Below are 24,250 nucleotides of genomic sequence, written 5' to 3'. Positions count from 1 at the left end.
CCACCGTACTCTTTTTTGGGGTGAGGAGCCCCCCGAGCCCCACAGCCTGCTCCCAGGGAGGTGGCGGGAGAGGGCGCAGCGCGGCCGAGGTCGGAGTCTGGCCTTGCGGCCCACGCTCCCACGTGTGTCCACAGAATGTCTGTGTCCCCCTGGAGTCTTCCGGTGGGCACCCCGCCCCCAGAGGCAGGATCCCCTGGGTAGTGAGATTAGATGAGGTCCCAGAGGTGGACCCCCCGTGGACCAGTGTCCCCGCACAGAGCTCAGGACCCGCTCTTTCCCCACAGACACAGCGAGAATATGACGTCCGTGAGCCAGGATGCGCGGGACAGAAGCCACCAGCACCTGTCTCCGGTGGATTCCCGCCTCTAGAGCGGTGTTGGCTATGTGGGCCCGTCTGTGGCACTTGCCGCACCGCCTGAGCCGAGCTGTGCCTGTGCCTCTGTTTCCCCACTTGCCGAGGTGGGGGGTTGTGCGGCCAGAACCGCTGTGTTCTGGACCCTGAAGTCACCTGTGCAGGTGTGTTTTGTGAACTTGCCACCCACGCACACGGAGGCCGGCCAGCACCTGGGCCTGGCATGTGGGACGAGGGGGGTCTTTGTCCGCGCCGCTGTGGTGCCTGCCCTCTGGCCTTTCTCAGAGGGGTCTCGGGCCTGTCACAGGGCTGCTGGTCCCCTGGGGGGGCCACGGCTTCCCTGCACAGAACCAGCACAGCTTGGGTAAAGACTGGCTGAAAAATCCCTAATTCCACACAAAATGTCTGGGTGCCTAAATGGTGACTCACCTAAAATTGAAAGACTGTGTGGGCAGCATCATTCTGGGACATTCCTGTTTACTTCTTCACGCAGCACGGCAGGGGCGGGGAAGTGTGAAGAGCAGTTGTCTTTAACCCAGGCCTAGGAGCACAGCCTGCATTAAGACCCCTGCTCCCTGCCGGCTGTGCACCCTGGGGACTTGGGGACCCTTTCTGGGCTATTGCCCCAACAGCACAAGGTGGGCGCAAAGTGGGCCCCCACAAAGCTGCAGGAGGAAAGTGGGACCCCATTGGAGCGCCCCAGCCGCTGGGCAGGGGCAGCTGCGCCTCCGGGGGCGGGACCGCACAAGCCCCCCCCTTTGCAGGGAGGGAACCCCCATGGGCTGGCCCTGCCCTCCTGGGTCCCCCGCACCTTCCTTCCCTGGCCAGCCTCTTCCCTCTGACCACATAACCGGCTCCTCCCTTTGCTTCTGCCCATCCTGCTCAGGCTTTCCCGACCCCCAGGAGAGCAGAGCGCCACCCAGCTGGGGGTAACACGCGTGGCCGCTGCACCCACTGTGCTCCGACCGCGGGGGGCAGGGCTGGGAATCTGCATTCTACCAGGTCCCGGGCATGCCAGTGCCCGGGGTGCTCGCTCTAACGGGGCCTGGCAGGGCCTCTGTGCACCCACCCTCAGGCCTGTGGGCGCCTCTGGAATCAGAGGGGTCACCACCCCTCGCTGGGGAAGGGGCGAGGCCCAACACCTGGGCGGGCCTGGGTACGACGGGAGGAGCGGCTGGGGTAAGCCGGCCACACCCGTCCCAGGCCTCTCTCCTGACTGTGGGGTGCACCTCTCCCGGCCTCTCCAGGTGAGAGGGCGGTCCCCAGACCGGCCGCCCAGCCGCCTCCGTGCATTTCCTGCTCCCTGGTTTTGGCAGCCGGTGTCCCACTGCCTCCCCGAGAACAGGCAAGGTCTCGTTCTGCACGTCGCTGCAGAGCAGCAAGCGCACAGGGAGGGGCCTCGTCAGCGAGCCCCGGGCAGCCCCAGCTCTGAGACCTGCCTGCGGGAGGCAGGCTCCTGTTCCGGGACTGAGCCTCAACTCCCCTGCCTGGGAAATGGGTGTGAGGCCCGAGGGATGGGGATCGGGAGGTGCTGGACAGGAAGGGGTCAGTGAGCCCCAGCGAGGACATGGGCACGGCACAGGCCTCTTCCTGGAAGCTCCGGCCCCTTCCAAGGGCAGAAGGGTCTGGGGCCAAGTCTGCATGGCCCCTCCGGCCCTGAGGACATTCACCCTGCGGCTCCCGCCTGCAGGGCATCAGGGAGCCGAGGCTGAGCCAGGAGGAAGCAGGGAGAGGTCATGTTTGTCTGAAATGTGTCAAGAAGTGGGCCGGCCTCCGCCCCATCCTGGGAGCTCACGTGTGGGTTGGAGGCAGCTGCGGGCCCACAGGAACAGGAGTCGGGGGTGGACAAGAGCCCCCAGGGGTGGGCGGAAGCACCAGCGGCCGCAGTCGGGGCGCCAGACCAGGTTGGTTGGTGCTGGCGACGGCTGCAGCTTGGCTCCGCACAGGCTGAGGTCCCCAGGCCCACCCAACGCCCGTCCCCGCCCCGCGTCCCCGGGCTCATCACTGCGTCCTGGTGGTGCAGCGGCAGGCTCTCGTCCCCAGCCTGGCCTGGCCGGCCTTGCCTTGCCGAGTCTCCCCAGCTCAACAGCCGGCAGTCAGCACCCGCGCCGGCCGAGCGCCTGAGGGGCAGCGCCCTCTGCTGGCCTCTTCGCAACACGCGGGGCGTCCGTGGTGCGACCCGGTGGCCTCTGCTGGGAGTCCGCAGTGCGTCCTTCTCTGCCAGGCTGGGGCCCCAAGGCCACGTGTGGCGCTGCAGGAACTCTTGGTCCGGCCACTGGAGGGGTGGGGGCATCACCCACGTTCGGAGAGACCCCAGCCGTGCCTCCTCTGCCCTCTCGCAGGCCGGCGGCGGTCAGAGCGCCAGGGCCCGGGCTGCCGTCCACAGGGCGCTCGGGGGCAGCAGCAGCAGCGAGGCGGCCAGCAGTGGGCCCGAGGCCCCTGCGGGAGAAGAGGCGGCCGAGGTGCAGGAGCAGACCTCGAAGGCGTCCTCGGCGCGGCTCTGGCCGTGTTGTCCCGGCTGGGCGTGGGCCCTGGCCTCTCCGCCCACTGCCTCCGGGTCCGCCTGCGGGTCTCTGCAGACTAGCCAGTCCCGCGCCGTGGACTGCGGGTACCCGGGGGCGGCCTCCAGCTCACCATCCAGCACCTTCCAGTACTCCTTGCCACGGAAGAAGTAAGCAGCACCTGGGGGAGAAGAGACTGTGAGCTGTGGCCCCGTGGCACGCAGGGGTGAGGCCGAGCGCAGGCCAGCGAGGAGGTGGGGGAGAGGCGTCTTCCACGGTGGTCTGTCTCAGCCCTGGTGGCTGTCTGCGGGCAGCCCAGCCGGGGCCTCGCAGGGAGAGCCTGGGGCACCCGCCAGGAGGCAGGGAGATAGGCGAGAGGAACGCTCGCTCTCTTATGGGATGTGTATTGAGGGCCTACTATGTGCCAGGCCGCTCCAGGTGTTGGAGACAGAGCGTTGAGAACAGAAAGGAAGCACCTGGCCCCATCAGCAGCCCCTGTGCAGGGGAGATGTGTTCTCCCCTCTGCCAGGCGGGGCTGCACCACACGGGCCTGAAGCAGGTGACCGGGCTGTGTCTGCGGGGTGCGGGGCAGGTGCAAAGGCCCTGGGGCACATAGGTGCATGAGCCGGCTTCCAACGAGCCTGCCCTGATCCCCGTTCCGCCAGCGGGGAGACAGAGGCTGCGTGGGGCTCACCGTCAGACCAGCGCATGGCATCGTCGAGGGTGCGGGGGATGCCCCTCCACGGGGGGCTCCGGGCGGGGTGGCCGGGGTCCATGCGCCGCGTGTGCTCATCGAAGCGCCAGTACAGCTCGTCCTTAAAGAAATAAGTCTTGTCATTGTGGGCCCAGGCGAAGGCAGCGTCGACGCCGCCCGGCGGGAGGCCGAAGTCTGAGACGGGCCGTGGGTATCCTTCCTCTACGTTATTGTCCTTAAATACCCAGTATCTGTCTCCTGGGGGTGAGAGAGAGCGCCGTGGGCCAGAGCTCGGCCCACCCCGCGGGGCGCAGGCTCCAGCCGTTCCTCTCCCTGTCGCCAGCCCCGTGCCATCGCCGGCCCCACCACGCCCCCGGGGCCTCTCGTGTATTTACTGAGCACCTGCTCTGCGCCCGGCACGGGCTCGGCCCACCTGCCGGCAGCCTGAGGGCCCGGGTGCTGATGAGGCACCCGCTCCACAGACAGGGGACAGATGGCCCGACCCCCGGAGGCCGGGGGGCTCTGACCTGGGGGGCTCTGACCTGGCGGGGCGTTGTCTTTGCAGGCAGAGACAGGAAGGCCACTGGTCAGGGCCTGACACGGACACGCGGTGCACCTCTGTCTGCGTTCACACAGAAGCGAGACGTTTAGAAATCACCAAGAACTTGCATTCCATATGTCAAATTAAAAAGAAACGGTTTAGGGATGCCTGGGCTCAGTGGGTTAAAGCCTCTGCCTTCAGCTCAGGTCGTGATCTCAGGGTCCTGGGATCGAGCCCCGCATCGGGCTCTCTGCTCAGCAGGGAGCCTGCTTCCTCCTCTCTCTCTCTGCCTGCCTCTCTGCCTACTTGTGACCTCTGTCTGTCAAATAAATAAATAAAATCTTTAAAAAAAATAAAAAAAGAAACGGTTTAGGGTATTTGTGGGGGGCACATCCTTGACTGTGCTCGGGAAGTATCACTACGTTGTTCTGCCCGTCGAGCTCTCCCCTCTGGCCTGGCGGTGAGCGGCTCTTCCATATGCAGGAAAGGAGCGGGGAGCATGGGGCGGGCGGGGAAGAAAACAGGTAAAAACCTTTTGCCAGACAAAGGATTAGCACAGACATTTCCCCCAGGAAGATGCTGAAAGTGTCACAAGGCAACATGGGTCGATGCCTGAGGTCACTGGAGAGGTGAGGATGAGAACCGGAGGATGTGGAGAAAGCACGCCCTGCTGGAATGTAACTGCTGGGAAAAGGTCTGGACGGTCCTCAAAATATTCCACACAGAGCCTCCAGCAATCCCGCTTCCCGGTAGATGCGGGAAGAGTCCGCGGCGGGTTTCAGGGGGTCCGTGCGCACCTGCGTTCCAGCAGCGTCCCTCACAGCCGCCCAGAGGGGGCAGCACCCCAGGCGTCCGCGGGTGGGCGGTGGACACACACTAGGTGGCCTGACCACACGACAGATCACCTTGAAAAGGATGGACACCGGGGGTGGGGGTCGGTGTTTCCTGGGAAGACCGAAGCGTGCTGGAGGTGGACCGTGGTGGCTGCACTCCGTGGGAAGGGGCATGTGGACATGGTTAAGATGATAAAGCTTTAGGGGCTGCTGCTTCTTCTTTTTTTTTTTTTTGACCACAATTAAAAGCATAATTTTAAAAAATCCTCAGCCAGAGACAGGAGACAACTGGACTGCCTGAGTGGGGAGGGGGCGCCTGAAGTAGACCCCCCCCCATGGCTCCCCTACAGCTGAGGGGGACGGAGGGCAGCTGTGCCCACAACGCACAGGGCAGGAGACACGGGACGAGGGACGGCTGAGCCTGGCGGGTGCGCTTGCCCGGGTGGGCGCAGCGGACGCTGCCGGACAGCCCCCACTGCGGACGGGGCGGCCTAGGACACATCCGTCCTCGAGGCTCCTGCGGAAACGTGCGAGAGCAGAAGTCGCTCAGGAGAAGCTGCCGGGTGACCTGCCCGGGGGGCAACGGTCTGGACGCCACGGACATGCCCGGGGGCAGGCAGACACTCGTCAAGGGTCCCGGTGTTGGCCGCTCCCTCCTACCAATTCAGGAAAACACGGGCCCGGGACTGTCCGTCGGAAGGAAAGGAAGCAGAGTAAAATGTGAACCCGGGGCGAAGCTGGATGACGGGCGCGCAGCCTTCGCGGGCTGTTTCTGCAACGTTCCGGGAAGTCCGAGATCGCCGCGTAGCGCGGTGGAGTCACCTCCCAGCTCCCGCCGGCGCCGTGAGCCAAGGGACAGCCGAGCGCGCAGCAGCTGCTGTCCGCCCGGAGGAGCAGCAGGCGCGCCCCGCGGCCCCCCACGCGCACCACACGCTCTCTCTGAGAGGCGAGGCCCCATCCAGGGAGGCCAACAGGCAGCGCCGACGGCATTGCAGGCGGCGAGTCCCCTTTGTCTGGCTTTGCTCTTCCTGAAGGTTGAAATAACAGGGGCCATCGACAGGGAGCCCCCCGGAGCCTGGCTCCCGACTCACCCCGCACACGGGGACCGGACCCACGGGAGCCGGTGGGGATGGACCGGCCACCCCGAGAGCTCACAGCTGACAGCTGCCCAGCCCCAACCAGGCATTGGCAGGTGACAGGCAGGAGCGCGAGAAACGTGTGGAGTATCTGCTACCTCCTCAAAGAGACAGGTCCCCCGTTCAGGCGCGAAGAGCTGCTGCGGCGGGTTGACAGGGCTCCCCAAATGCACGCCCACTTGGACCTCGGCATCAGACTCACGGAGGAACGGGGTCTTTGCAGGTGAAATTAGTTAGGAGTGAAGTCACGCCGGAGTCAAGGGGTGCTCACATCCGCTGACTGGTGTCCTTGTCAGAGAGGACGCACGCGACAGAGAGGACACAGTGAGACACACAGAGGGACTGAGCCCGGAGGGACACAGGCAGGGCCAGGTGGCGGGGGACAGTCTCCCACACAGCCTCAGAAGGAACCAGTCCTGTCAGCACCGGGCCTGGGGCCTCGGGCCTTCGCGGCTCCTCTCCCCATTCGGTGGGACGTGGGCACGGGAAGGGCAGGGGGCGCGCAGCTGACCGGCTCCATCTGCCCCGCTGGCCTGCACTCAGCTCTGGCCCCAGGCGGCCACACCGTCTGAGAACTGGACGCTGGTGCCACGGGGGTCTCCTGATGTTCAAATGTTGAGAAATAACCCCGATCTAGGAGACCGTCTCCTGCAGCTCCCAACTCCCTGCCGTGGCCTTGGGGTGCAGGACCAGGAAGCAGAGATTCTGCCAGTCAGGGGGCCCACGGCATGTGGCTCCGGGGGTCCCCAGTTGGGGAGGGGTCAGCCTCTGGAGCCTGCACAGAGCTGGGCTGGATAGCCTGGGTCAGGGCAGGAGCGTGGCTTCCGCCCGGGGAAGTGGAGTGGCTCACCCCAGAGCACAGCGCACAGGGCAGCACACGTGTGACAGCGAGGCAGCCTGCCCGAGGTGCCCACACACCCGTGGGACTCCTGCCGCAGGCCCGGCATCCAGTCCATGCCCCAAGAGCAGGCAGTGCCTCCCCAGTTCAGCCCAAGGAACCCTGCCCAGGGAGTGGGGCGTGGCGGGGCGGGCAACACCCAGCTGGCAGCAGACGTGTCGTCGTCATCCACAACTACGGGGAGCCCTGGAAGGTGTGGGGCCTGGGCGGGGCTCCCACGTGCAGAGAACAAAACCAGCTCCCTCCCCGTGGGCGCACACCTGCACTTCTGGGCTCCCGCACCCCACTCTGGCCTCACCCCCTCCTTGGGAGTCTGGGTGCCCAGCAGGATGGTTCTTGCCTTTGCACTGGCCATTCCCTCTACCTGAATGCTGTTCCCTCAGCTCTCCCTGACCCTAATGCCCTCATCACGTGCAGGTGCCAATCGCCTGCTGCGGGCACGAGGGGGGACCCCTGCCTGTGTTGCACACCCAGCAGCAGCCATGGCCACCAGCATGTGAGGACACAGTAGGTGCTCAGTAAATACACTCAGGCTTTGTGCCCGTGCGTGAGCTGTCCCCGCCCCGAGCAAACCGCAGGGCTCCCGGGGCACGGCCCAGGCCCCAGCAGCCCCGCGGGCAGAGCGCCGGGTGGGGGTCCGCCCACCTTTGAAGAAGACGATCTTGTGGTCGCTGGCGCGCTCATACACGGCGTCCACGCTGTCCAGGCGCGGCGGCAGACCCCGCCAGAACCGGTGCATCTGCGCGGGCCGCAGGGACACCAGGTGCCCATCCCGTGTCAATCGCCAGAAGTACTTTCCTGGGGGGACAGGGAGGGCGTGGGGTTGCAGAACGCCCCCCCACCCCGCGTCTGCACAGAGGGGGCCACCCTTCCATTGGTCAGCCACTCACTGGGCGCCTGACCTGGTGGTGGTTACCTTTGAAGAAAAAGGCCTCCCCGCGGATCTGGGCCACAGCATCGAAGTCCGTACTGCAGCGGTGGGGCACGTCCTTCCTGGGCCTGGGGGCAGAGAGAGCCGGGGGCCTGCGGAAGGGGCCTGGGGGAGGGGCAGCGGGAGGGGTGCCTGGGGGAGAGAGAGGTGGGTGGGGGAGAAGGGGATGCTGGGGCTGGGGGCAGGGGTGAAGGGGTGGGGGCTGGGGCACAGACCCAGGCCGGCTGGCAGGAACCCCCTTCCTGAGCTGCTCTGAGGAGCTGGGCTGAGCCCCGGAAAGAGCCCCCACGTCACTGCCTGCGGGCTCGGAGGTGCAGGACGATGGTGTGTGTCAAGACAGAAAAGGGAATTAAAGGGAGCTTTGTGTGTCAACTACACTTAATAACCCCAAACCCACAGCCTGCACCCCTTTTCCGGGGCCCAGAGTGCGGAGGGAGCGGGGCATCGGGGAGCATTACAGGGTGCACATCTGCGGTAAAGGTGAGAGGTTCACCACCTCTGCTGCCCGGAGTCAGGGTGAACAGGTGCCCCTCTGCTGTCTGGGGTTTAAGGAATGGGACGCGGCCCCCAGAGCCGTGGTTTTCTCAGAAGAGCCGGGAGGCTCTGAGCCACAGTCAGGGGTGGTGCCGGCCGTGGTGTGCCGACCAGGGGCCCACGGCTTACGGGGAGTTGGACCGATTGTCGGGGGGCTCGGGCAGGAGCGGAGGCTCCTCGGGCTCCAGGGCGTCTGGCTGCGCCGTGGGGGACACAGACTCCCGCACGCCTGTGGGGACAGGGGGACGCATTAAACCTGGGAGTCCGCCTGCAGACCCCGCCCGCGCCCCGGGACCCCTGTACGGAACTGCGGCCGCTGGGTGGCAGGCCCGACCCGTGCGCAGGACGCAGAGCGTCGCGGCACGAGTAGGAGACATGCGGGTCCCCAGGAATGCTCCTTGACCTCTACGCCCCCAGGCCCCTTCTTGGGTGCAGAATGAGGTCGTCCCCCCGACCCCTTCGTGGGGAGAGAACCCAATGAGCCAAACACAGGGTTCCAACCGAAACTCGTCTGTGAACGAGCACAGCAGCCAAAGCGGGGGAACGCCCCGCGTGTCCACCAGCTCGAGTGGACAGAGAAAGCTCGACCACCGAGGGAAGGAAGCGGTGGCGTGGGACGTGGCGGGCGGCGGGCGGCCGGGGGAGCAGGGCGCTCAGGGAGAGAAGCCGACACAAAAGGCCACGCAGGTGCCTTCCATTTGTGTGAGAAGTCCACGGCCGTGCACACAAACAGAGGAGGTCGGTGCTGCCGGGTGGGGGAGGGGGGAACAGGGGTGATGAGGAATGTTCCGGAACCAGGCAGAAGTGGCAAATGGACAACACTGTGAACGTGGTAAAGGCCACCGACCTGTATGCCCCGACTGGTTAACGGGGTACCTTTTACTCTCGTAGGAGAAGCCCAGAGGCTACAGAGGGTGGAGGGCGCTGGGGAGCTCGCGGCAGTGCGGGAGGGGCTGCCGTGAGCAGGAAGGGGAGCAGGGTCTGGCCACGGTGCAGGGGCGTGGGGGGCACACTGGGGTCGGGGCAGGGAGACCAAAGCCGCACACGGGGATGGGAGCCCCGTCTGGCCCAGACTGGCAGGCTGGGGCCTCCTCCCGTGCCAGTTCCTGACGCGTCCGCAGCAGAGCAGGTTCCCAAGGCAGGCTCTGTCGGCTGCCACAGGCCACCCGGCCTCCCATCTCTAAGTGGGGGTGGCCGGTGCTCCCTCATAAGTGTGAAGACGGGGCGCCGCCAGGCACACGTGTGGTCTGTACAGGCCTGGGGTGTCGTCTGTGCCCGCCGTGGTCTCCGCCAACAGCTGTCTGGGGGCCGGCCTGGGACCTCGCCCGGGGCTCAGAGGCTCCAGGGCGAGCTCTGTTAGCAGGACTGCAGGCCCCGCCTCCAGGGAGCCCGGCGACAGGCCGTTTCCTCAACCCACATGCACGGGGGTGCAGCTAACATGCGCCACTCAGAGTGTAGACGCTGAGCTTGCGTGGACGGACAAGACGGAAAATGCCTTCCTCCTGGGGCGTTCTGTGCACTGGGGGTCCCCTGCCTTTCCGTCCCCATCCCTGGGGACTCTCGTGGCTGACTCTGGGAGAGGACTCACCGTACAGCTGCCAGACCCGCACCCTGTCCTCGTAGGGGAGGCGGTAGTGCAGAGGGTCGCCCACCGGGCCCTGGTAGTAGGGCTGCATGATGGAGCTTGTGGCCGCCACGTGGCTCAGCCCGATGGCGTGGCCAAACTCGTGGACAGCCACCGCAAACAGGTCCATCTCGTGGGCATCTGGGAACACAAGGAGCAGTGGGCCAGCGGAGGCACGGCCAGCCGGGCCAGGCCACAAGGAGGACAAGCTCGTGCAGAGGCTAGGGGCACCCATGGGGGCGGTGATGTGAGGGGTTCGCTGTCCTGGTTCGTGCCAAGGCCCTCCATGGGTCTACAAGGGCTTCTTGGGCCCGAGCTCCCGCCATGCAAAGGGCCCACAGGCGCTGTGGGGTCCTTGCGGGTTCCTCAGGCTGGGACTGGCTCCCCCCAGGCCAGAGTGTGGACTGACTCCACAGCGGCCCCAATCTCTGGGCGCATATCCGTGCCCTGGGCCACGGGGCTCTGCCCCTTTGCCCACCTTGGCCCTGGGGGCCTGTTCCAGGGCGGGTGGGGCTCAGGGAGCGAGGGGACGAGCGCGTGAAGGCCCACAGAGGCTTGCAAGCTTCCGCCGCCTCTTGGAAGCTGGGCCCAGGGTAAGGACCAGCCCACTCAGCCCATCAGCAGGGAGACACCTCGAGCCCAACATCAGCCAGACATCTGGATGGGGGTGGGGGAGAGCGGCCTCCCTGTGCAGGACAGTCACACGCCGCTCTGGGCCGTGGGGGCTCTTCCTACCCTGGGCCTCTAACCCGGGGGGGGGGGTTCCTGGGACTCAGCCTCAGCCTGACATACCTGAGGAGCGGAAGGCCCAGGGTTCGTCATCGTCAAAGTGGGCGTCCCCCGCGGCGTGGTGGTCTCCAGGAAAGAAGGCGTGGGCCACGGTGCCGCCGGGGCCGTCGAAGGGGTAGGCGTCGTTGTGGTTGGCCGTGGAGAAGTCGATCTGGATGTCCGCCGCGCTGCCCGCCACCTCGTGGAAGTTGAGGGGCGTGATGTCGCTCCAGACTTTGAGGGCGTAGTGCATGAGCGCGCGCACCGTGTCGCGGCCCAGGGGCGAGTCCCGTGGGAACGTGCGGACCCTGGGGGGGTGGGGTCAGGGACCGAGGTCTGTCCACCAGGTGCAGGCCCTGTCCCCACCCCGGGCCGATGGGGGCACCCACATCCTTCCCCAGGGCTGCCACCCAGGCTTTGTTGGGAAACAGGTTTTTGCGGTTGGAGTTAAGAGTGAGACGAGGCCTCCTGCACGGGGTGAGTCAGAGGACACGGTGGGGGATGCCGGGACTGGGGAGAAGGCCGCGGTGGGTCGGACGCGGCCAGCAGCACCCAGCAGAGATGCTGGGGGCGGTTCCGCCACGGCCGGCCATGGAGCCTCGGAAGAAGCCAGCCCCGCGACCCCCAGACCTCCGGCTTCCAGCCTCTGGAACTGAGGACACACCCCCTGTGCACGAAGCCTGGCTCACAGGGGCCAGCCTCCCACACTGGGCCCCAGAGGGTCCGGCAGGCGCAGCTCACCCACCTCCAGGACAAACTCCGTCTGTTCCACGTGGTCGGAGCTGGAGTCTGGCGCCTCCTTCGCGCTGGGGCTGTGGCCGGGAGGTCGGGGAGGGAACACCGCGGGGTCTTCATCAGCGCCAGGGTAGCCTCGTCTGCGGGGGCAGCTGGAGGTCAGGTCCCCTGGAGCTGGCACCAGGCTCAGGCCCTCTTCCCCATTCCCTACCCGGGGCTCCAGTGTGCCAGGCCTCACCGTCGGGGGAATGTCCACGACCAGGACAGGGACCACGCAAAGCATTTACTAACCACAGCAGTGCCCGGACCCATCGGAGGGGTTGCCGCGGGGCCCTGGCCGTGGGAGGCAGCACGGCCCCGACCTGCATCCCACAGGCCGATGCTCCTGGTGGTTCAGAGCACACGCACCTGACCAGCTCTGCTGTGACACGGACATTCACGCCTCCTCTGAGGCCTGGGCACAGAGGCGCTCCCTCCGCCCATGGAAGGGGCTCTCCAAGCCAGGGATTTGTTGCCAACATGTAAAAACTGGTGTGCTCACATAAACACCCCAGATTTCTGGTTTCCCGTGGAAAGCTGCAAGTTTGGGCTGCACAGATCTGCCACTTGCACGGGACAAGAATCAACTGGGACTGTGGTTGGGCAGATCCCACCCCGACAGCTGGCCCCCTAGGCCCCCATGGGCTCAAGCATGTGAGACCCTGCTGGACAGCATGCAGATGTGTCTGGGCACAGCTGGCTCACACTCTCCCCACACTGCACCCCCATCTGGGGCTGGTGAGCCTGCTGGGGATCCCATGTCCCCAGGGACAGCGGGCCCAGCCCTAACCCCACTCCCCACGGGCAGGCTGGAGAGGGCCAAGGGTCCCAAGGGGCAGCCAGGGTGGGGCCGGGGGGGCAGTCAGGGGAAACCCCATCTCCCACCACCACTGGAGGACTGACCCAGGATGCCGGTGGCCTCCAGACCTCCAAACCGCTGCATGGCCGCAATGGCCTTGGTCAGCTCCTCCTGTGTCTGCAGCTGCCCTGTTGTGGGGTCTGCAGGGGGCAGGTAGCCGAACCTGCTCAGCCACTCCTGAGAGCAGAGAACAGAGTGAGGCATGGAGGTGGCAGGCTCAGTCCTAAAAGAAGAGCTGCCTGCACTTGAGGTGAGGGGCAGGCCTCTTCCCGCCCTGATCATCACCGGCCCCGGCCCCCCATTAGCCCACAGGGCACCTCGTGCCCCCTCTTTAAGTTACTTTATGGACAGATGCTGGAAAAACATCTAAATAAACTTGATGCCCCTTAGAAGGGGTGAGCTTATGCAGTGCACCACCTGTACGACTGTCCATGGCAGCCCATCCCACCTCACTTCTCCTGAGCCAGGACATACCCAGGGCACACTTGAGAAAGTGAAATTATAAAAAGGTTATTACATGTGGCAAGTGCCAAATTCGGGCCCAGAGCCGCCTTGGGAGGCAACAGTCTAGGACCCGAGGTCTGAAACCCACACTGAGAAGGATAGTAGGCTCAGGCTTCGGCTTTAAGAATCTGGTCATGAGCCGCCCGACTGTCTGGGGGCAAATCCCACTGGGCCACCAGTTTCTTGGGCACCTGGGACAAGTCCCTCAACCCCCTGGGTGGTCTCCTTGCCTGTGGATGTGAGGGTGCCATGAGTTAGAACACGGAAAGTGCTCACAGCGGCACCTGATGCAGGTGTTCTAAACCGCATACATGGCGTTGTCAGGGGACGGCTCTGACAAAAAGTGCCCTGGCACCGGAGTCCCCTGAGCCAAACAGGAAGCAGGGATGGCAGGTGACCCTTCCCCATGGACACAAATAGAGCCCCCTCCCCAAGCCTCAGAACCGTCACCCCTGTGGGGGGATGGGGACAAAGGGCGGCGCTGACACCGTTCACTGGGGCAGCCTCAGCTTCAACCCCAAACGGTGTCACACCCACTTCTTTGCCTAGGTGACATGAAAGTCTCAGGCCAGGTGGACAGCGGTGGGCTCCCCAGTGGGGGAGGACCCATAGGTGGGTGGGGGGCAAGGTTGCAGGAATTCCCTGAGCCCCTCCCCTCCCAGGTCTGGCTCCAAGAAAGGAAGCAACCTGCAGGCCTCTTTGTTTTTTGGTGCCTCACTTACGTGTGAGCTACCTGCAGGGTCCCCAGAAGCTTCTGAGCCTGCGGCCCCTGCCAGTAGGACCCCTGCCCAGAGGCTCTGCCCCCACAGGGGGCCCAGCAGGTGCTCCATGGGTGGGAGTCCACACTCCTAGAATTCTCAGGAGCTTCAATGGTCCAGGAGGAGCCACCTCCATGATTTGCATACAATTTGCATACACCTGCAGAGAACCAGCTAGATTCCTCTCTTTCCAGGAAACACAGTCTTTCCGGGGCTTCTCTGTTCCTTTAACCCCTCAAACCCATATTGGCCCAGAACCGCCAGTCCTGACAGAAGACCCCTTAGAGACCGTGCGGACCTGGGGCCCTCGGAAACTGTCGGACAGGACTGGGTAGCGGTGACGGTGACTTGGTCCTTGATGGACAGAAATCAGGAGACGCTCCTGATTAGAGGGGCCCGAGGAGTGATGCCCTGTGCTCCGACGAGGTGGGCATCGGCTGAGACAGGCCCACCTCCCCACCCCGCCCAAAGATCTACCCCTCCTCAGGGTTAAATCCTTGCTATCCCTCAACAGCCCTCTTCCTTTGGGAGGACCCCCTGCACATCACTGGGAACACATTAAAGCGTATCTATCTCGCTCCAAGACGGGCCGTGTCCCGTGACAAGTACCTGGCTAGGCATCAGATACTCGACACAAAACATGTATATTTGAGGCTACACACGTTTTTGGGAAAAATTTCACATATATTTGAAACTTGTGATTTTGCAGTTTTCTTTCTGAATGTCAACACACACACACACACACACACACACACACACACACACACACTTCAAAGCCCTGCTGCTCAACACTACAAGGCTGCCTCCTCCAGGAAGGCTTCAGGAGTCTCCTGCCGTACTGGATGCCAAGCAAGGGTGCCAGCCCCCACCCTCCTCACTGGGGAAGGGTCCCTCCCAGCCCAGGCCAGCTGCTTCTGACAGGCTGGGGCTGAGGCGTGAGAGAGAAGGACCGCGCCCCCACCGCCCTGCCCCGGCTGGCTGGCACATGGGTCAAGGTAAGAGCTGGGTCTCTGCACTGAGAGTCTCCACGTCCCCTCCCCCAGGGTTCTGTGGGGCTCAGGAAGGAGTCCTGGCACCCCATTCCCGGGGTCTCCAGGGAAGTCTGGCAGGAGACTCCCATTTTCGGGCTTAGAGAAGCCAAGAGCACTTCAGGCAGTTTTGAAACATTTGCCAATGATGAAAAGCAGGTTTTAGCCGCCAGTCCAAGTGGCCAACCTGGGTTAACTTGCACAAGAAGGGGCAGCTGAGTGCAGGCACGGCCCTGGACAGGGCTGGCTGCCTCCAAGGTCAGTGGCTACCCCCACTTGCCCCAGCCCTGGGAACACTGCAGCCTGCGGCACCCCCGTAGTGCAGGACCCTGAGATGGGGCCGAACCTGAGGGGCTGGCTAGGGAGCCCCCACCCGCAGGCAAGGGCTGGGGGTGTCCGTGCCCTCAATCACACTTCCCACCTCCCCCCACTGTGGGCCCTCCTGACGACATCAGCATCACAGAGCAGTCCTGTCTGAAGCCCCAGCTGTCTCCCCCCTGGGGCCCCCAGAGGCTCCTGCAGTCCTGGGGGGGAGGCTTCTGGGTCCATTCCTGGACAGTGCAGGGTGGGAGGTGGGAGCACCCACCAGCTGGCCAGGGGAGATCCTAAGGAGGAATCTGAGAGCAGGATAAGCCCCTGGTGGGTGTGGGGGGACGCTGGTGGCCGTTGCGCCCTCGGGTGGCCAGGGGGATGGCACTGGGCCTGCCAGCCCGTGGGGTCCCTGCCCAGGCCAGTGCACGGTGGAGGCCCAAGTGTCTGGAACCCGAAAGCCATAGGGCGGGGAGGCTCAGTGGCCCCTGCAGAGGCAATAAGAGGTCCTCGGGGAGAGGGGGCGGCTAAGACCCGGCTGCCTCCACCTGCCGGCTGCCTGTCTGGGGAGGAGCCTGGCAAATTCCCAAATGGCCCCGCTTCCTTTTTCTCTCTGGGGCAGCAGCGCTGCATTTTGAGGCGGGGAGACTAAGGGTGCGAGCGGCAGGGGCGTTAACCCGGGCCTCGGGCCGGCTGCACTGGTTCTCGGGTGGGAGTGGCGGGGGGGGGGTCGCAGCAGGGGCGAGAGGCTGCTCCAGCCTCCTCCTCGGGGGCACCCGCCGCAGGATCCCGTCCCCAGCCCACCCCCGGGGGTCCCGGCACCCCCCAGTCGCCCCCGAGCTCGCGGGGTGCACGCCCAGGCGGCCCCTCCCTCTGCTGCGCCGTCGCCACGGCGACCGCGTCTCCAGGGCAACCAGGCTGCAGCAGCGGAGGTGAACCTTCCAGAAGGCCGTGGGGACAGGAGGGAAAGAGGAGGGGAGAAGAGAAGCAGGGGTGCCCCCACCCCGCAGCTGCTGCCCCAGCCGGGAGGATCCCCAACAGCCGAGGAGACGAGCTCTGCCTCCTCCTAGGGACCCCTGAGCTGAGCCATTACCCAGACGGGGAAACTGAGGCTGGGGTCATGGTGCCTGGTGCCAGGCCCTGGCAGGACACGGAGACGTACATCAGGCTGGCCTTTCCCGGTTCGCCCACGCGGCCCCAGGCCTCTGGGCTTTAATCTTTCCCTGTGCGCTCATCACAGTTAATACTGGGCGTCCAGCTACATCGCCAACGGGTCTAACTGCCCTCCCCACTCTTCAGAGTCGCAGGGAAGTGCCGCCCTGGCCCCAGGGCAGCCGCAGCAGGTGGGCACCGGGAAAGCCCAGCCCAGGGGCTGCTGGAGAGGGATGGCACTGGGCCGCGCTGCCCTGTGACTCACCATGCCCACAAACAAGAAGTGCTTACTGTGGGCAAGGTCTCGTGTGGCCCTCCCCACTGGCCCGCCATGTGGCCGCTGTCGTCCGCACACACAGGTCGCAGGTGGGGGCCTTTATAAAGCCTGTGGTGACCAGGAGACCATGATCCCCTGGAGCCAGGCCTGGGAGCCTGTAGGTGTGCCAGGGACCATGGCCGTGGATGGCTGGGCCGTGGATGGCTGACCCGTGGGTCCTTCCCCTGCACGGCCCATCTCCAGCTGGACCCCCAGCCTCTGGGGGGCGGGGCACAGAGAGCAGGTGTCGTTAGCATTCGGGGCTCCGCTCAGATGACGGAACCCAGGCTCAGAGGCTGCCGTGGGGCTGCGCTGTGTGCCGATGCCAAACCCCCTCCCCACCGCAGTGTGGCTCAGGAGCCGTGGGGCTGGCAGGCAGTGGCTTCGGAGCACCCTCAGGCCCCCAACACTCAGAGGATGCAGAGCAGAGCCCGGCCGGAACCCACATGGTGCCAGCTCACTGCCCGCCCGGCGCACCTCCACGTGGCACCCATTGGGGGGCAGCGTGCCCACCACCTCCACTCAGCCCCCGAGAGGCGTGCGCCCCCACCCCCGTCACATGTCCAGCCAGCAGCGGAGCCCGGAGAGGTGGTCTGGCGCTGTCCCTGTCTGGCTTGTTTTGCCACGGGGCCCGTTATAGATCCTGAAGGGGAATGACCCGAGAGGTCCTCAGACGGGCCCGGTGCTTGTCCTCCTCCGGGAGCTGATGACGGGAGGCTGCCGGGGACCCAAGCCCCAGTGTCAATCTCAGTGTCTTCCCCGTGGGGATGCTCCTAGGTACCTCCCAGACAGCCCCCACCCCCCGTTCCCTGTCCCGCCATCTGTCTTTCCCAGGCTGGGCGCAGGTGGGGCCGGGCACCCTGGGGACAGCGAGGGCCGTGGAGAGCCCACCCTGCAGACAGGGCTCCAGGCCCAGACAGTGTCCTAGGACACAATAACGCGGAGCAAGCAAACAGCAACAGTGACACCGGACTGGGACGTGTCGTGCATGACCATCTGTAGCAGAAGTGATCCCAACAGCCAGCAGTCACCGAGAACAACTCCGTTCGCGAACCGTTCAGTGCTTGTGACGCCCCTCCGGGCAGAGCTCCGCGAGGCCGGGGCCCATCGCCTGCCGTGTCCAGTCCATGCTGGCGCACAGCAGACACTATGTGAGGACTTGCTCAATGAATCTAGTGAGGCGGGCACCATTATCCCCATTTTACAGATGGCGACAGAGTCTAGAGAGATTAGGACACGCACCCACAGTCACCTCGCAGCACGGGGCAGGGCTGGGACTGGAGCCGGGGGGTCTGGCCTCAGAGCCTATTCCCATAACCTCTGTGCTAGGAGGGGATGTGACAAGGTGCAGGCACTAATTAAATGGCGGCCCGGGAAGATGTGTCTGGCAGCCTGACAGCAGGCTGAGACCTGGAAGATGAGGAGCTGGTCAGGTGACAAACCCTACAAAAGTTCAGGGAGGTGGGCATGGCAGATGCAAAGGCCCTGAGGCAGGAAGCAACCTGGGAAGTTCCACAGAGAAAGGAGTTCTGTGGATTATAGGAGGGAGGCAGATTACAGAAGCTGGCCACCAGGAAGGAGTGGGACCTGAGTCTGTGCTAGTGGGGAAGTCGGGCTGTGAGTCCTCCAGACCACTCTGTTCTGCCCCTCCTGAGAGCTGGACAGTGCACGGGGGACACTGCTCTCCGCTTATGGGGAGCAGATGCCTCATCTTCCGTGTGCAAAGCACAGACCCTACACCCAGAGCATCTCACTAGAAACTCACACCACCACCGACAGGCAAGAAGCACACACCCCTGGAAGGCACACACCCCTGGAAGGTGTCAAACCCCCTGCCAAGCCCCAAATCCTGTGCAGCCTTCACTCCACCACCCCCATCGCCTACACACAGGCCGCTTACTCCCTGCCAGCGCGGTGGAGAGGACTGCAGAGGCCTCACCAGAACAACTCAGCAGCCCCGGCTCACAGACAGGAGCCTGGGGCTCCTGGGCTGGGTCCAGACCCCCCTGTGTCAAGGGCCCGCATCAGAGGAAACATGTCCTAAGTCCCCAGGCCAGCTGGTCCCCATCCCCAGGGCACAGCCCTGCCTACAGGATACTGGCTTGAAGGACAAAAGCCCCACAAAGACTTCTTTCAGACCTGCCTGAGGCCCCAAAGACAGTGGGGGGGCATGCCTGGGGGGGCGGTGCTTGGGAGGGCTGGGGTGGGCGTCTTAGGTCCCTCACATTTAAATTCAACCTCCCACAGGGGTGCTGGCGGGAGCTTTCCCTCTCCAAGGTTCAGGACAAAAGCAGGCTAGCTCTCTGCCCTGGGGGTGAGTACAGTCTGGCCCAGGCCTAGGTGTCTGTCGCTGAGGTGTGCCAGGGACAGTCCCTGTTCCAAGCCAGGTCTGTGACCTCAATCCCGATGGTGCAGGGCCCACAGGCACCCCTGGGTGCCGAAACCGAGAAGTAGGGACCCAGAGGCCCCTGGTGAGGGTGACCGTCACCCCTGCTGCAATCAGCCCCTGGGCCAGGAGGGGGACACGGGGCTCACACTCGCTCCGAGGTCCTGGCTGGCGACCAGCGTCGCCACTGTCCAGCCGCATCCTGCCCATTCCCACGGGGCCTCCTGGGGCCTCCTGGGCCAGGGGAGGGTCTTGTCCCTTCCTGGCCATTCTCAGCCGCACACCGGCCACCTGCCCCAGAACTCAGCAACCACAAGCTCCGCCAAGATGCTGCGTGGTTCGGGGCCCTGGGAAATGTGTGGCTACAAGCAGAAAGCTGAGCAGAAACTCCATGGGACTGCCAACACGCAGGGCGTCCCCTTCACACTGCCCCCCGCCCCCCCCAGGCCCGGGTCTCACTCATCAGCAGGTTGCAGGTGCCAAGTGCTCCCAGCACTGCTGCCGGCTTGGCAGAGTAGCAGCGGCGGCCTGCACGTCTGTGCCCAGGGCTGGCTGCAGGCTGTGAACGTCCGGATGAAGCGAGCGGGGCTGAGCCCCGAGCACGGGCAGCCCCAGACATCCCAGCACCGAATGGGCTTCCAAAGGAAAACAGCCGGCGCGGAGCAGTGGGCAGCGGCCCAGCGGGCAGCAGCCCGTCACCCACAAAGATTAGGGCCCCAGGTCCCCATGTCCTTTTGAGTGCCCAGTCCACCTCCAAAAGGATTCTCAGGAAGAGAGGGAGGGCAGGGAAGATGGGATTTCTCCCGCGGGCCCTTCCGTGTGGCCCGAATATTGTGCTACGCTACGACCTACCCAGAAATTAAACAGCAAAAAGCTGGGACCCAGCAGGACTCCAAGTGGACAGCCCCGGGGAGCACAGCGCACTCTTCTGTCCTGCGCTGGAAGGCCCCGGCTGGGCACAGCAGGACTCAATCCAGGTCTTTGTCCTCCCACCAAAGCCAGGGGGGTGCTGGGCAGGCCGGCCTGTCCCGGACACCAGCCAGGGCTCCAGACCCGCTGGGCTCACCTCGGGCAGAAGCTGGTCACACTGACAAAGAGGCCCTTCTCCTCCCTGGCAGCCCCAGATCTGAATGTGCAGAGTCAGTGGGCCCGGCCCGGGGCGGGGTGGGGGGGTGGGGGGGGCTGGTCTGCGGAGGGGACGGGAAGGAGCCCCCTCCTCCCCATAAATTCTGCCTCCCAGACTTCCTGCACCTCTGGGTCCGGGGCTCTGAGCTGTCATTCCCCAGAAGGCCGCCAGAGGCCGCCCTCCACCCACAAACGTGGGCAGGAGATGGGCAGGCAAAGCCACACCAGGAGGGACAGTCCTGCCTTCCCTGGGTGGGGGCCTCCGCTGTTTCCCTCTGCTGTTTCCCCACAGGGCCAGATGCCGGGGCCCTGCTGTCCCTGGGGCTCCAGGCTGAGGAGCCCTATCCCCCCACCCCTCAGTGCACCCCCCAGAGTTCGGCCCAGGACTGCCTGCCCCCCATCCCCCTGGAAGCTCTGGGGAGCCCAGGGAGGGAGACGAGGAGGTGCCCAGGCAGGGCTGGGAGGAGTGTGCCCACCCGCTGTCTCTCGGCAGGCAGAGAAACACTTGAGAACTGCAGGGGATCCGGGAAATGAACTTGGCCCGGCAGGCACTAGCGTCCCGACTGATGGGGGATGGAGGTGGGTCCTCCTTAGCCTCCGGAGCAGGGCCCCTCTGGGCAGGAGAGAGGACCCCGAGACCCACTGCCCCCCTGATCAAGCGCTCCAGGAGCGGGTCCAGGAAGCCCCCAGCTACAAAGGAGCCCAGAGAGCGTGAACTGAGGCACCCCAACTTCAGGGCAGTTTGGCTGGGAGGAAGCCCAGTATGGGGTCCCTCAGGCATCTGGATGCCGGCTGCAGGGACCGTGGCTGTGCCCTCCCAGATGGCTTGGAGCACTTGGCCAGCTGGGCGGGGGTGGCCCCAGCCTGTTTCTCAGCCAGAACCTGTGGCCAAGTCCTGCCAAGTCTACGGAGCTGCGGATGACTCCCAGCAGCCCCCATCCAAATGCCCCCGCCTGCCTGAACCCCGCCTGCAGCCTGCAAGTGCCCACGGCGCTGGGAGAGGGGTCCGGCCAGCACCCCTCAGGACACCGCTGCGGGCCTTGTGCGGGGGTGGGGAGGCCGTGGCCCCCGGTCGCATCCCCGCGTCTCGGCAGAGCGAGGGCAGCAGCAGGGGCGGGAGCCCCAGAAGAAATTGTTCGGATCCAGCGGCCCCTCGCGCCCTCCCTGGCCTCTCGAACCTGGGGACGGCGACCCATAAAGTCTGAGCTCAATCCTCCGGGTCCGGAGGAGTCTGACTGGGGGAAGGGTGCGGGAAGAGGCCACTGCCGCCGCCCCCAGGACGGTTCCCAAGGCAGGGAGACAGGAAGGTTCCCGAGGCAGGGAGACAGCCGGTGTTACGGGAGAGGGCGCTGGGGACGGCGGTGGGGCCGCCTCAGAGCCTGGAATGGACGGGGGACCCCATCAAGCTCAGACGGGGCCAAGGGGGCGGCCGAGCAAGGCTGGCCGCCCTGGAGGCGGAAGGGTACAGGGAACAGGGCCAAGATGCATGCCCAGCGGGGGCAGGGGGCCGCTTCTCTTGCTCCCCAACACCCTATACCGAGCAAACTCGAGAGCCACCGGCTTTCCGGAGCGCCCACACTCCGCAGCCCCGACCTTTCCTGGGTGGTGGGTGCGCACCCCTCCCCCCGCCACTCCCACTGGGAACGCACGCGGGGCGCACAGCCTCCGGCGGCTGCGACGGCTGTCCCACTCGCCTGGGGTCCCCCTTCGGGGCCGCTCCAAGCCGCGCACAAAGGCTCGGGCCGGGAGCCTCAACCTCCGCTGCCTCCCGCGGCTGCGGCGCGCGGCGAGCGCCAGGGGCCGGGGAGGCACGCGGCGCCCCTTTCCCAGCCCCGGGTGCGCGCGCGTCAGCCGCTCAGCCAGCGCCCCGGCCTCAGCTTTCCGCCGAGGAAATGGGTCCAGGGCTCCCCGAGCTCCGGCAGGCGCCGAGGGGCCCGGGCGGCTCCTCCCCAGCCGCGGGACCCCGTACGCCAGCCGCGCACTCACCACTCCGAAGCTGAGGTCCTCCGCGCGGGGCGCGGGCGCGCCCCAGGTCCCGCGGGCCGCCAGCGCGAGCAGCAGCAACGGCAGCGGCGGGAGCCGGGGCCGGGGGGGCGACGGGCCGGGCCCGGGGGCAGCGCGGCTCCCCATCCCGCTCGCGGGGCCGTCGGCGCGGCAGTGCAGGTCCCCGCGCTCCTGCGCCCCGCTACGCCCGGCTCCCCGCGCCCCTGCGTCCGGCTCCCCGCGCCCCTGCGCCCCGCTCCGCGGCTCTGCGCCCCTGCACCCCGCGCCCGTGCGCCCCGCTCTGCTGCGCGCCGCTCCCGGCCCGCCCGAGCCCGGTGCACCGCCTCCCAGCGGCGGGGCGGGGCATGCTAATATATGCTAATAACCACCGGTAGCGTTCGCCCCGCCCACCGCCTTAAAGGCCCCGCGTCCCGCGCTGGTGCTCGGACCCCACCCGCGCCCCATGCCTCGCGCGTGCACCGGGGACTGGGGCTGCAGCGGCCGGAAGGCAGGAGATTTCCGAGTGTCCCTAGACGGTCTCGGGGCTGCGGGCGGTGCGCGGACGGGGCGCCCCCCGGGGGCTGACCCGGTCTCCCCGCCCACCCGCCCGCTCCGCGGACCCGGACCCAGACCCGGAGCCCGGATTCGCAGTCACGGTTGGGCACCCCAAGCGGCAGTCGCAGCACGCCCTGCAGACGCCTGGTGGAGCCCTTGAGCCGCGAAAGAAAGGGGTGACTGCTGGGAGGGGGCGACCATGGGGGCGGGGCGGGGCGCTGTCGGAGCGCGAGTCTCCTGGGGTCTGGGCTAGGGGGAGGATGGGAATGCTGACGTTTACTGGAGCTCAGACTGCGCGGGGCCATGTCCAGCCGGGCGCCTTTATCATCTCATTGGCTTCTCACGGCACCCCGTGTGATGGGAACGGTTATTCCCATGTTTCAGACAAGGAAACTGAGGTCCAGAGAAATTAAGTGATTTGCAGGGCGGGGGGGATGCTGCAAGATTCAGAGTTCAGATGCAAACGTCCCCATGAGATTTCTCATCCTGCTGGTCTACAACGGCTTCCCAGCCACGGCCCCTTCACCCTCTGGTCCCCGCTGCTGCTGTCAAATTGAGGCCCTAGGTGAGGGAACCTGAGGTCCAGGCACTTCCGCTGGATCCCCATCCCCCAGTCTGGGGAGTGTGGCGAGGGCTGATTTCCAGGCAGAACCCCACCTCACCCTCCCTCCCGGTTACTCTTAGAGCCTCAGTGGCCCCTTTCGGAGCGAGGAGACTCTGCACCTGCTTCGGAACAGCTCTGTACTGATGGACTGAGACCCCTTGCAGACGGGCAGCCAGCCTCGCACACACTGACCCTTCACCGGCACATCCCCAAATTTTGCTCATGTGCATCGGGACAACCTGATTGCCAGTGGCAGAGACCAGCTCAAACTGGTTCTAGTCAAGGAAAGAAAATTTAGGGGTTTATTTGGCTGGGACAGCCCGGAGCACACGGAGGGCAGGCAAGGCTGAATCAGGTTGCACAGGGGCCAGATCAGAACTCAGCTCCTCCCTCCATTTCTGCATTGGCTTCATTCTCGGGCAAGGTTTCTCTGAACGGCAGCCAAGATGATGCCAGGCAGCTTCAGCCAACATCCTTGCCATGGTGTAAGCCCAGCCACACAGACCCACAAGCCACAGACCCAGGGCCATCCCTCACGGATGATGTGGATTGTGTTTGTCCCTGAGTCAGCCATGTGGCCGGGTGATGGAAATGAGCTGACCTGCCTGTGTAGCCCATGGGAAGGAGGGGGTTTCCTAAGGAAACTGGAGGTGCTGCAGTCAGATTAAGGAAGATGGATGGCAGGCAGGGCTGGATCAAGGAGCTCAGAAAGGGAGGCGGGAGCAGTCTACCGCTGTGTAAGGGTTCTTCCTGCATTTGAGGGTCTGGAGCAGGATGCTGGGGCGGGGTGGGGGCTCATTCCAGTTGGTGCGAGGAGAGGTAGCTGTGACCGTGGCCTCAGGAGCACAAACATAAGTGTGGACCTTAGGGGGGTTTAGACGGTGGCTGGCGACCTCGGCGAGATCTGAGGAAGCTGGGCTAGGACACACTTGGGGGGGGGTGTCACTTCATGGCGGGGGCCACGCCACCCCAGCTGCTGCTCCCTCTTTGAGGCTGCCACTGAATTCTGGCGTTTGAACATGAACAGAATCCAAGCACCGATGAACAGCCACTTTTCACTGTCGGATGGGTGATGTTGGAAAAGT

The 24,250-nt window shown here is 65.4% G+C and overlaps 1 protein-coding gene across 1 annotated transcript; it reads right to left on the bottom strand.

The window, feature by feature from the left end:
- Positions 1–2,066: 2,066 nt before the first annotated feature.
- On the bottom strand, positions 2,067–22,286 carry MMP17 (matrix metallopeptidase 17). The gene is made up of 10 exons (XM_045087641.1): positions 22,010–22,286; positions 12,490–12,622; positions 11,558–11,687; positions 10,837–11,120; positions 10,009–10,185; positions 8,550–8,649; positions 7,872–7,954; positions 7,601–7,753; positions 3,548–3,805; positions 2,067–3,034 (listed from the first exon to the last, which is right to left on the bottom strand). The coding sequence occupies exons 1-10, from the start codon at positions 22,151–22,153 to the stop codon at positions 2,706–2,708; spliced, it is 1,791 nt and encodes a 596-aa protein (XP_044943576.1). The 5' UTR covers positions 22,154–22,286; the 3' UTR covers positions 2,067–2,705.
- Between the last annotated feature and the right edge of the window lie 1,964 nt (positions 22,287–24,250).

The sequence above is a fragment of the Mustela putorius genome, unplaced genomic scaffold, assembly GCF_011764305.1.
Source record: "Mustela putorius furo isolate JIRA1106 unplaced genomic scaffold, ASM1176430v1.1 tig00001433_pilon_pilon_pilon, whole genome shotgun sequence".
In the NCBI taxonomy this organism is placed as follows: Eukaryota; Metazoa; Chordata; class Mammalia; order Carnivora; family Mustelidae; genus Mustela; species Mustela putorius.
This window is presented reverse-complemented; position numbering and strand designations above follow the sequence as displayed.

What these genes read in the sequence shown, in the direction of transcription:
- MMP17 (XM_045087641.1), bottom strand. Translation starts at nt 22,153, where the DNA reads ATGGGGAGCCGCGCTGCCCCCGGGCCCGGCCCGTCGCCCCCCCGGCCC. An exon ending in CAAGATCGTCTTCTTCAAAG is followed by an intron (nt 3,806 to 7,600) that starts GTGGGCGGACCC and finishes TCTCACCCCCAG; the next exon opens with GAGACAGATACTGGGTATTT. An exon ending in TGCCATGCGCTGGTCTGACG is followed by an intron (nt 3,035 to 3,547) that starts GTGAGCCCCACG and finishes CTTCTCCCCCAG; the next exon opens with GTGCTGCTTACTTCTTCCGT.